This window comes from Macaca mulatta, chromosome 19 (assembly GCF_049350105.2).
Source record: "Macaca mulatta isolate MMU2019108-1 chromosome 19, T2T-MMU8v2.0, whole genome shotgun sequence".
In the NCBI taxonomy this organism is placed as follows: domain Eukaryota; kingdom Metazoa; phylum Chordata; class Mammalia; order Primates; family Cercopithecidae; genus Macaca; species Macaca mulatta.
In genome coordinates, this window is record NC_133424.1 from 1,133,768 (window position 1) to 1,148,361 (window position 14,594).

The following is a 14,594-nucleotide window of genomic DNA, read 5'->3' on the forward strand; positions in this document are numbered from 1 at the left end:
AGGAGGCAGAGGTTGCAGTGAGCCAAAATCGCACCACTGCACTCCAGCCTGGGCAACAGAGTGAGACTCCATCTCAAAAAACAGGGCTTTTAAAGAAACAGTTCAGTGTTTTTTATGGTGTTTGCAACATCGTGCATACACCAACTCTCTAGTCTCAAACCCCGGGAGGGCAATTCATAGACAATTTCAGTGTCTCTCCACTGATGTGCGTGTGGCTTGCGCCCTTCTAGCCTCCTAGCCCCAAGGGGGAGGCCTGTGCGGCTCCTGGCTGGGCCCCCGTCTTCAAAGCAGCTCTTGAGTGGCCCTTTAATCCGTGAGACGGGGCCGTGGAAGCTGGGGTGAGCCTGGAGATGACCTTGGGAGCACCAAGGCGTCAGAGCAGCTGACGAGGGCCCCCAGCCCCGCCTCTCCCCCCGGCAGAGTCAGCCCCAAGCCAGCTCTTACCATAGTGTGCCTCCTGCCCCATGGATCCCCATCCCCACAGACCCCTCCTGATCAGCTCAGGTGGGGCTGCTTTGGAGACCACACCAGCATCATCGCCTGAGGCTCCATGTCCAATTTCCCGGGGGCTGCTGGGACTGAGCACTGCCCCAGCCCCTCACCAGGCGGTCACTGACCCCAGGGAGGCCCGTCGGCCCTGCCCAGGCTCCGTGACGTGGTCAGCTCGGCCGGCCTGCAGGGAGGGGCTCGACTCCTTCAGGGACCTGTGCCAGGTGGGCCACAAAGATCCTTCCTCCTCAAACCTGATGTGGGTGCCAGACCCACCCCCAGTGTGGGCTTCATGGCTAAAACTCCACACATACACACGCACACATGCATGCACATGGCTACTTGTTCAACCCCCTCCTGCAGCCTCCATCAATCTCATCCCGCCCCCACTGTCCTTGAGACCCTCAGGCCTGGGGTCCTTGGACTGGGTTCAAGCCTTGCCCAACAAGGAGGGCCTGCCCTGATGGGGGTCCTCACTCCAAAGAAAAAGCCGTGAGGACCCCAAAACTGACCAGTGGGTGGGAGCCAGGAGAGCTGGCCCAGCTGGGTCAAGAAGGGTCTGTCAGGGCCTGGAGGCATGCTCAGCTCCTAGACACTGGCACCCCCACAGCCCCTTCCCCTTGGCAACACAGTCATCTGGAACACTCCCCCCGCGACTGTGGACAGGGAGGCCAGGATGTGGGGTCTGGGGCTGGTGGGACAGCTGGGACCCTCCATGGGAAGGGGGCTTCCTGCCGGAGGCCGCTGAGGACAATGCTGGGAAGGGGATCGATGTTGGAGGCGGGGTCGAGTCTCCTAAGGACAAAAGGGAGGTCCCCGTTGGTGGTAGAAGAAGATACCGTGCTGTGGGACTAGGACTCAGACGCAGGGGTCTCGGGTCCTCCCCAACCGCAGGCCTCTGGCCCACCTCGGTCTCTCCATCCCTCTGCTTCTGCCTCTCTGTGTCTCCGTCTCCTTGTGTCTCTCTGCCTTGTCTCTCTTCCTCACTCTGTCTCTGTCTCTCTGTGTCTCTGTTTGTCTCTGTGTCTCCCTCACCCCCACCTTCCCCACCTCTGACCCTTTAAACCTGCAGGTCCCTCTGCCTCTGGGAACCCTCCTCCTCCTTCCTGTGTCCATCCCACCCGCCCTGTCCTGGGGGGCACTCCAGCTTTGTCTTGTCCCCGCCCCGCAAGCCTGTGGATGTGAGGGCTCCCCACGCAGGGAGTATGAGCAGCGTGACCACCACGTGTGACCCAGCGGGCCGGCGCAGGACAGGGTCCTGGAGAGCTGGGACACACCCTGCAAGGGGCCTCAGCCCTCCTAGCGCCCAGCGGCCCCTCCCCACCTGCAGGAAGTGGGGTCAGGGGCTGGGAAGCAGCCTATTCACCAGGCCTGCTGCCCCCCGCCCGGGTTAAGGGCCCAGCTTCCCGGGAAGGGCCTGCACCTCCGGCCTGGGGAGGGCCTCTCCTTGGAGTCTGCCTTCCGGTGAGGCCTTTCCCGGCACCGGCCTGGGCAGGAGGGGGATGGGACCCAGGGAGACAGGGCTGTGAGCTAACCTCCCAGGGACCTGTTTCCCCACCCTGGGCCTCAGTTTCCCTCCTCTAGGCCTCAGTTTCTCTCCTTTGCACTCAGCCCCTCCTCTGACCCTCAGTTTCCCTCCTTAGCACCCAGCCCCTCCCCGATCCTCATTTTGCTTCCTCTGCACCCAGCCCCTCCCCTAGGCCTCAGTTTCCCTCCTTTGCACCCAGGCCCTCCCCTGGATCTCAGTTTCCCTCCTCTGATCCCAGCCCCGCCCCCGGGCCTCAGTTTCCCTCCTCTGATCCCAGCCCCTCCTCTGGGCCTCAGTTTCCCTCCTCTGACAGGTAAGCCGATTGGCAATGCTTGGAACCCCATGGACTGCTGCTTTTTATTTCATGGCCAGGGAAACTGAGGCACAAACAGACCCTGAAGTCAGCAGGAATGCTCCATCATTTTATTCCTGCGTGCCTGCGGTACGTGGGTTCCAGGGTCACAGGGACGGGCCCCCAGGTGGAGGGGAGCCAGCCATCACGACTGCCACCGCAGGCCCTCGTTGAGCTTGGAGGGGAGCACCCTGGGAACCGCAGCGGAGGAGGGTGGGGGGAAGGCGTGGGCAGAACCTGGGCAAGGTGAGGAGCAGCTGTGCAGAAGCCCAGAGGCCGGGGGAGGGTCCTGGTGGTGCAGGGCTCTTGAGGGCCGGGAGCCTAAGGGGTGTCAGTGTGCCCAGAGGGGTAAACAAGCCACAAGGGGAAACAGAACCAGAGTTGGGGCCTTGGAGGAACAGATGGGTGGATTCCAGCACGTTTGCAAGGTGAGGTTCCCACGACTCGCTGACGGCAGCTGTGAGTGGGGGCCCAGCCAGCATTCCTTCCAGATCCCTCTTGTGGACGGAGATCCAGGTCTCAGTGTAGACCAAGGAACAGAGGTAGCCCCCACTGGGACTCCCAGGCTCCAGCCAGGCCTGCTAGGTAGGCGGCCTCTGCCCATGTGATGGAAGGAAGCCAGGCTCAGAGATTGGGTGACTTGTCCCAGGTCCTGGAGGGTCGCACAGCTCCACGACGGCCAGGAGACCCCAGCCAGGGGGCCTCCATCCCCAGCGACCTTCACCTGACCCCAGGGGACCCCAGCCCACAAGACGTGGCCGCAGCGCCGGAGCAGGCCGAGGCTGCTCCCCACCGCCCCTGTGCGGCCGCCCGGGAAAGTGCAGGCGGGCCGGGAGCGGTGGCTCAGGCCTGTGATGGGAGGTGGGCGGATCACCTGAAGTTGCTAGTTCGAGGCCAGCCTCACTAACATGGAGAAACCCCGTCTCTACTAAAGATACAAAATTAGCCGGGCGTGGTGGCAGGAACCTGTAATCCCAGCTACTCAGGAGACTGAGGCAGGAGAATCGCTTGAACCCGGGAGGCAGAGGTTGCGGTGAGCTGGGATCACGCCAGTGCACTCCAGCCTGGGCAACAAGACCGAAACTCCGTCTCAAAAAAAAAAAAAAAAGGAAAAAGCGCAGGGGACCCGCCGTCGGGGCGGGGCAGCGCTGCCCGGCCTCTGTCCCACTTCCATGCACTTGACCTCGACCCTCCGGCCTCCATCTGCGATCTTCCCGTGTACCTGAAAATGAGGCCTGGAACGGACCCGACCTTCCTGCCCGCCCGTCCTGACCGGCCCCGGGGGCCCCCGCCCCATCTTTGGCCCCCAGCCCCTCCCTCTCTGCCGCCTCCAGGGTCGGGGGTCAGGCCGGGAAAGCCCCTTGGGAAGCCCCCGGGGGGCAGCTGGAGCGGGTCGCGGGGCGGCGGGAAGGAGCGGGCGCCGCTATTTAAGCGGCTTCCCGAGGCCTCGGGGACAGAGGGGACCGAGCATGGATCGGGGCCTGGCCCTCCTGCTGGCGGGGCTTCTGGGGCTCCTCCAGCCGGGCTGCGGTGAGCAGGGGAGGGGGCGCGGGAGAGAGGAGGGAGTTAGGAGGGGGGTCAGGAGAGGGGAGAGGGTGAGGAGGGAAAGGGGCTCAGCAGAGGGGAGGGGGCACAGGAGAGGGGAGGGGGCGCAGGAGGGAGGAGGGGGCTCAGGAGAGAGGAGGGGGCTCAGGAGAGGGGAGGGGGCTCAGGAGAGGGGAGGGGGCGCAGGAGAGGGGAGGGGGCGCAGGAGTTGGGAGGGGGCGCAGGAGAGGGGAGGGGGCTCAGGAGAGGGGAGGGGGCGCAGGAGAGGGGAGGGGGCGCAGGAGAGGGGAGGGGGCGCAGGAGAGGGGAGGGGGCGCAGGAGTTGGGAGGGGGCGCAGGAGTTGGGAGGGGGCGCAGGAGAGGGGAGGGGGCTCAGGAGAGGGGAGGGGGCGCAGGAGAGGGGAGGGGGCTCAGGAGAGAGGAGGGGGCGCAGCGGAGGGGAGGAGGAGCAGGAGGGAGGACGGGGCTCAGGAGGGAGGCTCAGGAGAGAGGTGGGGGCTCAGGACTGAGGAGGGGGCTCAGGAGAAGGGAGGGGGCGCAGGAGAGGGGAGGGGGCGCAGGAGGGAGGAGGGGGTGCAGGAGAGAGTAGGGGTGCGCAGAATTAGGGGTTCGACAGAGGGGGTGATTGGTGATCCTGCCAGAGGAGGGGGCTCAGAGAAGGCAGGGGCTGAGAGAGGAAGTTGGGGGGCTCCGCGCCGCCCTCTGACCAGCAGCGAAACCGGCTCCAGGCAGACAGGGCTCGGGGGACTGGGGCTGAGGCGGGGGTCGGGGCGGGGTTCAGGGACAGAGCCTGGGAATCCTGGTAGCGGCGAGGCAGTGGACCGGGAGTGGGGCGGAGGGTCCGGGAACCGGGCAGAGGTGGGGCGGGGGTCCGGGCGTGCAGGGGAGGGTCGGGGAACCCGGCAGAGGCGGGGCGGGGGTCCGGGGGTGCAGGGGAGGGTCCGGGAACCGGGCAGAGGCGGGGCGGGGGTCCGGGGATGCAGGGGAGGGTCCGGGAACCGGGCAGAGGCGGGGCGGGGGTCCGGGTGTGGAGCGGAGGGTCGGGGAACCCGGCAGAGGTGGGGCGGGGGTCCGGGTGTGGAGCGGAGGGTCGGGGAACCCGGCAGAGGCGGGGCGGGGGTCCGGGGGTGCAGGGGAGGGTCGGGGAACGCGGCAGAGGCGGGGCGGGGGTCCTGGGATGCAGGGGAGGGTCCGGAAACCCGGCAGAGGCGGGGCGGGGGTCCGGGGGTGCAGGGGAGGGTCCGGGAACCGGGCAGAGGCGGGGCGGGGGTCCGGGTGTGGAGCGGAGGGTCGGGGAACCCGGCAGAGGCGGGGCGGGGGTCCGGGGGTGCAGGGGAGGGTCGGGGAACCCGGCAGAGGCGGGGCGGGGGTCCGGGGATGCAGGGGAGGGTCCGGAAACCCGGCAGAGGCGGGGCGGGGGTCCGGGGGTGCAGGGGAGGGTCCGGGAACCGGGCAGAGGCGGGGCGGGGGTCCGGGAGCGGGGCGGGGCGCAGGGCAGGGACTCGGGGCGGGGTCCGAGACTCCGCGGGGCTGAGCGAGAGCCGGGGTCGCCGCAGGCCAGTCCCTCCAGGTGAAGCCCCTGCAGGTGGAGCCCCCGGAGCCGGTGGTGGCCGTGGCCCTGGGCGCCTCTCGCCAGCTCACCTGCCGCCTGGACTGCGCGGACCGCGGGGCCACGGTGCAGTGGCGGGGCCTGGACACCAGCCTGGGCGCGGTGCAGTCGGACGCGGGCCGCAGCGTCCTCACCGTGCGCAACGCCTCGCTGTCGGCGGCCGGGACCCGTGTGTGCGTGGGCTCCTGCGGGGGCCGCACCTTCCAGCACACCGTGCGGCTCCTTGTGTACGGTGAGGCGTCCCCCCCGCCCTGCCTCTCTCTGAGCCTTGGACTCACGGCCCCTTCCCTACGCCACCTGTTCCTGGAAGCCTCCCGGATTGCAGGCCCGGTCCCAGCTCCATGCACAGCTCCCCGAACCCAGGTCCCCAGTCTTCGCTTCCCCCCAACTCACCCCAACCCTCCCAGGGCGGGCCCTGGCCCATCCTTCAGTCTATTCCAGCTTCCCAGGGTGGGGCCTGCGCACAGGCCGTCCCCACTGCCGGTTCATCAGCAACCCCCACGCATCCTTGGCCCCAGTTCCAAGCCCCCTCCGAGCTCCAGCCCCTCCATCCCGTCCAGCCCTGACTCTGGGCTCAGCCCTGACCCCTGACCCTCCATCACAGCCTTCCCGGACCAGCTGACCATCTCCCCGGCAGCCCTGGTGCCTGGTGACCCGGAGGTGGCCTGTACGGCCCACAAAGTCACGCCTGTGGACCCCAATGCGCTCTCCTTCTCCCTGCTCCTGGGGGACCAGGAACTGGAGGGGGCCCAGGCTCTGGGCCCGGAGGTGGAGGAGGAGGAGGAGGAGCCCCAGGAGGAGGAGGACGTGCTGTTCAGGGTGACAGAGCGCTGGCGGCTGCCGACCCTGGCAACCCCTGTCCTGCCCGCGCTCTACTGCCAGGCCACGATGAGGCTGCCTGGCTTGGAGCTCAGCCACCGCCAGGCCATCCCGGGTGAGTCCGCTGGGTCCCCTGGAGACCCAACCGCTCGCCAGCCTTGACAGGCACTTCGGGACGGGGGGACGGGGGGCAGCACCTGTGCTGTGGGGCGCTGGGAGGATTGGATTCCCCCACGAGGCCAAAGCGATATTCATTAACGCAACGTGTATTTACTGAGCACCCGGCCCCCAGCACAGGTCCCACCCCTTCCCTGCCCACAGCGCTCCCTGGCTCCTGCCTTGGGGTCAAAGCCGGAGTCCTCCCCGGGGCCCACAGGAACCTGCACCACCTGCCCTGTCCCCTTCCTGCCCTCCCTCCACCCTCTCTCCCCCTCCTCATTCTGCTCCAGCCACACGGGCCTCCTCGCTGTTCCTCCAACACGCCAGGCATGATCCTGTCCTGGGGCCCTTGCACGGCTCTGCCCTCTGCCTGGAATACCCTTCTTCCGGATCTTTCCACGGCTCTCTCCTCCTCCCCCTCAGGTCTCTGCCTGAGTGTGGCCTCCTCCGTGAGGCTTCCCTGGATTCCCGTTTAAAGGGTCAACCCTCGACCCCCAACGTGTACAAACGCAGGCACAGACGCACACACGTGTACAAACACAGGCGCACGCGCACATGCATGTACAAACAGGCACACCCACGTGCACAAACACAGGCACACATGCACACGCGTGTCTAAACACGCACACCCGTGTGAGCCCCCTTTCCCTTCTGTTCTGTTTCTTGACACCTTGGATAATATCTGATATCCCCCAATCACATACCTTCTCTGTCTTTTCCACGACCTTCTCCCACTGTGGCTCCCAAGGTGGGAATCTTGTGTCTTGCGCACACGGCTGTGTCCACAGAAGCTAGAACAGGGCAGGTGCTCAATAAACCCTCGCTGAATGCCCAGATGAAGACATTTAACGTGGGCCGGTGCCCAGGGAGTACCAGCTTCATGCCCTGTCCAGTCCTGAAGCCGCTGCCGGCTTCTCCCACTAAACAGAGAGGGATCTGTCCTCCCACAGGGCACCCTGATACCCATGTTAATGCGTGTGGGGTCATGAGTTTCAAGCAAAGGGCTCCCGGGGTTGCAGCAGAAGCTGGGAGACCCGGGAGGTCTTGGTGGTGGGGGTGGGGCTGGGGTGGGTAGAGAGGAAGCTGGATTTGAGGGATATTTTACAGAACACGGGTCCTCTCGGGCCTCAGTCTCCCCATCAGTCCCACAGGGGATGAAGTACAAAGCCAGAGCAGAAAGCCCCCAAGCACCTCCTCTCTCCACACCAGCCTCCTCCCAACTCTCCTCCGTCCACAGCCCATCATAATAAACGCGGGAGCCCGCTCACTATCACGGCAGCCCAAAGAGGTGACTCTCACCCCTTTGACAGTTGAGGAAACTGAGGCACGCGGAGATTAAGGAGCCTGCCGGGGTGATGTTGCCAGTGAGTGGGGGCCGTGGAATGCCCGGACTCCCATCCTGCCCACTGTGGTACCTCAGTTTCCCCATCTGTCCAGTAGACTTCCCTGACTGTGGGTCGTTTGTAAATTTCAGGGACCATGTAGCTTTCAAAGCACTTTATAAATTCTAGGTTTTAGGCCGGGTTCACGCCTCTAATCCCAGCACTTTGGGAGGCTGAAGTGCGTAGATCACCTGAGGTCAGGAGTTCAAGACCAGCCTGACCAACACAGTGAAACCCCATCTCTACTAAAAATACAAAAATTAGCCAGGTGTGGGGGTGCACGCCTGTAGTCCTAGCTACCCAGGAGGCTGAGGCCGAAGAATCGCTTGAACCTGGGAGTTGGAGCTTGCAGTGAGCCGAGATGGCGCCATTGCACTCCAGCCTGGGCGACCTAGTGAGACTGTTTCAACAACAACAACAAATTCTAGGCTTTATCAACTAGAATAGCATGCCGAATAGAAACAAAAATGTGGGCCAGGTGTTGAAGGCCGAGGTGGGAGGATCACTTGAGTGCAGGAGTTCCAGACTAGCCTGGGCCACATAGCGAGACCTCCCATCTCTACAAAAAAATTTAAAAATTAGCTGGGCATGATTGCACGCCTGTGGTCCCAGCTACTCAGGAGGCTAAGTGGGGAGGATGGTTTGAGCCTGGGAGGTTGAGGCTGCAGTGTGCCATGATTGCAACACTGCACTCCAGCCTGCATGACAGACTGAGACCCCATCTCTAAAAAAAAAAAAAAAAAACCAGGCCAGGCATGGTGTCTCACGCCTGTAATCCCAACACTTTGGGAGGCCGAGGCGGGTGGATCACCTGAGGTCAGGAGTTCAAGGCCAGCCTGATCAACATGGAGAAACCCTGTCTCTACTAAAAATACAAAATTAGCCGGGCGAGGTGTCGGGCGCCTGTAATCCCAGCTACTCAGGAGGCTGAGGCAGGAGAATCGCTTGAAGCTGGGAGGCGGAGGTTGCAGTGAGCCGAGATCGTGCCATTGCACTCCAGTCTGGGCAACAAGAGCGAAATTCTGCCTCAAAAAAAAAAAAAAGAAGAAATGGAAATGGGACCCACCAGAGGGGTCGAGGAAAGGGGTTTGGGGAAGTTCTGGTCCAAGCCCTTGTCCAGATGCAGAGACTGAGGTGGGAGAGGCAGGGCTGGGGCAGCAGAGAGAAAAACAACCGTCACTCTGTTTCCAGTCCTGCACGGCCCGACCTCCCGGGAGCCCCCCGACACGACCTCCCCGGAACCCCGGGCCGCGACCTCCCCGGAGACCACCCCCCAGCAGGGCTCCACACACAGCCCCAGGAGCCCGGGCTCTACCAGGACTTGCCGCCCTGAGATCTCCCAGGCTGGGCCCACGCAGGGAGAAGTGATCCCAACAGGCTGTGAGTGCTGGTCCCTGGGGGCAGGGAGGGTGGGAAGGGCTGAGAGTGAGAGGTTCCTTGGATGAAGACTTTAGACAAGAAATTGCCCTGTCCAGCTTCAGTTTCCCTGTCCATCCTGCCTCGGTTTCCCCATCCGTCCAGCTTCAGTTTCCCTGTCCATCCTGCCTTGGTTTCCCCGTCCGTCCTGCCTCGGTTTCCCTGTCTGTCCAGCCTCGGTTTCCCCGTCCGTTCTGCCTCGGTTTCCCCATCTGTCCAGCCTCGGTTTCCCCATCTGTCCAGCCTCGGTTTCCCCATCTGTCCAGCTTCAGTTTCCCCGTCCGTTCTGCCTCAGTTTCCCCATCTGTCCAGCCTCAGTTTCCCCATCCGTCCAGTCTCTGTTTCCCCATCTGTCCAGTGGGCTTCTCTTAACTGTAGGTCCTTTTTGTAAACGTCACAGACTGTGCAGATTTCAAGGCACTTTGTAAATTCTCAGCCTCATAGACTAGAACAATCTTTGGAACAGAAGCAGAAACAGAATGTGGTCACATAAGTAATTTTTTTCCTTTTTTTTTTTTTTTTTTTTTTGAGACAGAGTCTCGCTCTGTCCCCCAGGCTGGAGTGCAATAGTGCAATCTCAGCTCATTGCAACCTCCGCCTGCCGGGTTCAAGCGATTCTCCTGCCTCAGCCTCCTGAGTTGCTGGGATTACAGGCGCCCATCACCATGCCTGGCTAATGTTTGTATTTTTGGTAGAGACGGGGTTTCACCATGCTGACCAGGCTGGTCTCGAACTGACCTGAGGTGATCCGCCCGCCTCAGCCTCCCAAAGTGCTGGGATGACGGGCGTGAGCCACTGTGCCCGGCCCACATAGGTAATGTCAGAAATGCTTGTTCCCCGGTGCCACAAATAAATAGCACTCAAATTTAATTCTCTCAGTAAGGCCATTTTTACTTTCTGGAGAAAGGGTGCCCGTTGCAGATGGAACAGTGACGGGAGCACACCTGGACAAAGGAAAAGCAGACATATTTATCCCTTATGCATTTGGGTCTTCCTTTTTTTTTTTTTTTTTGAGACGGAGTCTTGCTCCGTTGCCCAGGCTGGAGTTCAGTGGCGCGACCTCGGCTCACTGCAAACTCCGCCTCCCGGGTTCACGCCATTCTCCTGCCTCAGCCTCCCGAGTAGCTGGGACCACAGGTGCCGCCACCGCACCCGGCTAATTTTTTGTATTTTTAGTAGAGACGGGGTTTCACCGTGTTAGCCAGGATGGTCTCGATCTCCTGACCTTGTGATCCGCCCGTCTCGGCCTCCCAAAGTGCTGGGATTACAGGCGTGAGCCCCCGCGCCCGGCTGGGTCTTCCTTACTGCTATGTCCTGCATCCACTGGCTGGAGCGGGACATCACGGTCTTAAACTGATACCCCGTTTGCTAACAACCTAAAACTTTCCTAAATAGATAAGTGCAAAGGAGGACAAAGGAGAGGAAGTTGCTTACGAGAGATTTAAGGAAGCGATAACGTTTCCAAATAAGGAAGGGGCATAAGCTGTGAGCGAAGACTTGCCTGGGACTGTCTGGACACGCCTGGGTAAGCCCAAGCAACTAACTGGGCTAAAGTGTAAGAAATAATAGCTGATAGGAGGCTTTAGAGTAAGAAGCTATTATTTCTAGTGTCTATAATTTTATTTTTAAACCAAGACGAGCTTTGAAGAGGAACTTTTCTACTTTCTACAGGTAATTTCAAATTTAAAAGTAAAGGCCAGGCGCGGTGACTCATGCCTGTAATCCCAGCACTTTGGGAGGCTGAGGCGGGCGGATCACGAGGTCAGGAGATCGAGACCATCCTGGCTAACACGGTGAAACCCCGTCTCTATTAAAAATATAAAAAATTAGCCAGGCGTGGTGATGGGCGCCTGTAGTCCCAGCTACTCGGGAGGCTGAGGCAGGAGAATGGTGTGAACCCAGGAGGAAGAGCTTGCAGTGAGCCGGGATCACACCACTGCACTCTGGCCTGGGCAACAGAGCAATATTCCGTCTCAAAACAAAAAACAAAAAACAAAAAAAAACAGTAAAAGTAAGTGTGGTCAGGCCAAGCACAGTGGCTCATGCCTGTAATCCCAGCACTTTGGGAGGCAGAGGCAGGAGGATCACTTGAGCCCAGGAGTTCAAGACCATTCTGGGCAACATAGTGAGACCCCCATTTCCACACCAAAAAATTGAAAAATTATCCGGGCGTGGTGCTGTATACTTGTGGTCCCAGCCACTTGGGAGGCTGAGGTTGGAGGATCACTTGAGCCCAGGAGATTGAGGCTGCAGTGAGCTGACAGAGAAATACTCACTCGCAAAACAAACAAACAAACAAAAAAAAGGTTGGCCAGACATGGTGGCTCACGCCTGTAATTCCAGCACTTCAGGAGACTGAGGAGGAGGATCACCTGAGGTCAGGAGTTCGAGACCAGTCTGGCCAACATGGTGAAACCTCATCTCTACTAAAAATACAAAAATTAGCCAGGTGTGGTAACGGGCACCTGTAGTCCCAGCTACTCAGGAGGCTGAGGCAGGAGAATCACTTGAACCCAAGAGGCAGAGCTTGCAATGAGCCGAGATTGCACCACTGCATTCCAGCCTGGGGAACACAGCGAGATTCCACTTCAAAAAAAAAAAAGTGTGGTCATACATTTCATGGAGCCCAATATATCCCAAGTATTATCATTTCAACAGGTAATCAGTATAAAATGGTATGAAGGAGATATATTACACTCCTCCTTTTTCCCCAAACTAAGTCTTCAAAGTGCAGATTGCAGGCTCAGCACCCTTTTGTGTGTGTGTGTGCGACAGAGTCTCACTCTGTTGCACAAGGCTGGAGTGCAGTGGTACGATCTCGGCTCACTGCAACCTCCGCCTCCCGGGTTCAAGTGATTCTCCCACCTCAGCCTCCTGAGTAGCTGGGATTACAGGCGCCTGTCACCATGCCCGGCTAATTTTTGTATTTTTAGGAGGTACAGGGTTTCCCCATGGTCAGGCTGGTCTCGAACTCCTGAGCTCATGATCCGCCCGCTTCGGCCTCCCAAAGTGCTGGGATTTCAGGCGTGAGCCTCCGCGCCCGGCCTGGACTGCCCATTTCTAAACTCTAAGGTGCTATGCGCGTTTTGAAAGGGTCACAAAGGTAGTCCTTTGTGAAATTTCAGGGAATGTGGTAACTCTGGAAGCTCGCGTAGCCTCTGAGGGACTCCTCCCTTCCCAAGCCTGCAGAAGCCTGGAGGGCTCTGACCGGCGTCTCCTGCTCTCCCCAGCGTCCAAACCTACGGGTGACCAGCTGCCCGCGGCTCTGTGGACCAGCAGTGCGGTGCTGGGACTGCTGCTCCTGGCTTTGCCCACCTACCACCTCTGGAAACGTTGCCGGCACCTGGCTGAGGACGGCGCCCACCCACCAGCTTCTCTGAGGCTCCTGCCCCAGGTGCCGACCTGGGCTGGATTAAGGGGGACCGACCAGGTCGGGAGTAGCCCCTTCTGAGTAGCCAGCCCTTCCCCCTGTGAAGGGAAAATAGGTTGGACCCCTTCAAGCTGAGAACTGGTCGGGGCAAACCTGCCTCCCATTCTATTCAAAGTCATCCCTCTGGTCACAGAGAGGGACGCACATTCTGATTGCCTCCTTTGGAAAGGCTCATCAGAAACTCAAAAGAAGGTGACCGTTTGTCCCGCCTACCCGTGACCTGGAAGTCCCCGCCCCGCTCGAGTGACCCCCGACTTTCTGGACGGAACCAACGTACTTCTTACATATATTGATTCATGTGTCATATCTCCCTAAAATGCGTAAAACCAGCTGTGCCCCGACCACCTTGGGCCCCTGCCGTCAGGACCTCCTGAGGCTTTGGCAAATAAACCTCCTAAAAGGATAGAAACTGAAACTTGTGGCCGGGCGCGGTGGCTCAAGCCTGTAATCCCAGCACTTTGGGAGGCCGAGGTGGGTGGATCACGAGGTCAGGAGATCGAGACCATCCTGGCTAACACGTGAAACCCCGTCTCTACTAAAAAAATAGAAAAAATTAGCCGGGAGTGGTGGCGGGCGCTTGTAGTCCCAGCTACTCGGGAGGCTGAGGCAGGAGAATGGCGTGAACCCGGGAGGTGGAGCTTGCAGTGAGCTGAGATCCGGCCACTGCACTCCAGCCTGGGCGACAGAGTGAGACTCCGTCTCAAAAAAAAAAAAAAAAAAAAAAAAAAGAAACTGAAACTTGTCATTTTTCTCAGTGGACACCCACTCCGTGGAGAGGAGAGATCTGAGGGCTTCGGACAGCAGGAGGGCTGACTGTGGGCCCCGCCCTGATGGCTCCATCGCCCTCATCCCACAGTCCAGGGCCAGAGAACAAAATGTCAGGAATGCTTGTTCCCCGGTGCCGTAAAGAAATGGCACTTGAACATAAATTTAATTTCCTCGGCAGGGCCATTGGTTTACTTTCTGCAGAAAGGGCACACTCACCAGCAGTTTTGCCACGAGAGTACACCGAACAAAGGAGACGGTCATTTCTAACCTGACGCGTCCACCCTGCTTCTGTGTCCCGTTTCTGTTGGCTGGAACAGGACCTCACCTTCTGTATTTGTTCTGATTGGCCGGCAACTTAGAACTTTGTAAAAGAGGCAAAGGCAGAGGAGAGCAAAGGAAGGAGGAAGTAACTTGTGGAATGCTGAGAAAGGTAAAAGCACCTTCAGATAAGGAAGAGGAACAGGCTGTGACCTAATGCCCGCTTGGACCAGCATAAGCGTGCCAGGGCAAATATTTAGGCTACATTGTGGCAACTGAGAATTTAAAGTACGTTGATTTAGCACAGCCAGCAGATAGTCAAGAATGTTAGCACAGATCTTTGAATACATTTTGCTTCTAAGAGAAGTTACTATTTATTCCTAATTAGATGGGGAGGAAAGTCTAGTATGAAGAGGAACCTCTACTTTACGTTGGACAAAGGGCATTTGGTCTGCCCGCCAGAGACTCCTGTGGTCGGAGGATGGTGGAACGCCCCCCACCCCCCGAAACAGCTCTCATTACCCCCTGCCCAGGGCAACGGCCCTGAGGGACAGGGAGGGCACCCAGCAAGCTCTGCCGGGGGCGGGAAAATGCGAGGGCTTAGTGGTCTCCCTGGTGAGAAGCTTAACCAGGACTCCCCGAAAGCTGTGGGAGAAGTGAGGAAAGATATATAGAGGTCGCCTGGGGAAACACACGGAGAGGTGGCCTGAGCAGGAGGCTGTGCTTTGAGGTGGCCGGGGGCTGAGGAGGGTTGGGAGGGCGGCTGGAAGCGAGGTCAGCAAGGGCTGGAGGTGACAGCCTGGGGGTACTGGGGAGCCATGGGAGAGTTTAGAGCTCTG

At 60.1% G+C, this 14,594-nt stretch overlaps 1 protein-coding gene across 4 annotated transcripts; it reads left to right on the top strand.

The window, feature by feature from the left end:
* The first annotated feature begins 3,587 nt into the window (after positions 1 to 3,587).
* MADCAM1 (mucosal vascular addressin cell adhesion molecule 1) lies at positions 3,588 to 14,116 on the top strand. Of its 4 annotated transcripts, XM_077977046.1 has the most exons (6): positions 3,588 to 3,899; positions 5,471 to 5,755; positions 6,128 to 6,457; positions 9,075 to 9,263; positions 12,482 to 12,693; positions 13,676 to 14,116. In XM_077977046.1, the coding sequence occupies exons 1-6, from the start codon at positions 3,839 to 3,841 to the stop codon at positions 13,838 to 13,840; spliced, it is 1,242 nt and encodes a 413-aa protein (XP_077833172.1). In that variant the 5' UTR covers positions 3,588 to 3,838; the 3' UTR covers positions 13,841 to 14,116.
* Positions 14,117 to 14,594: the final 478 nt, after the last annotated feature.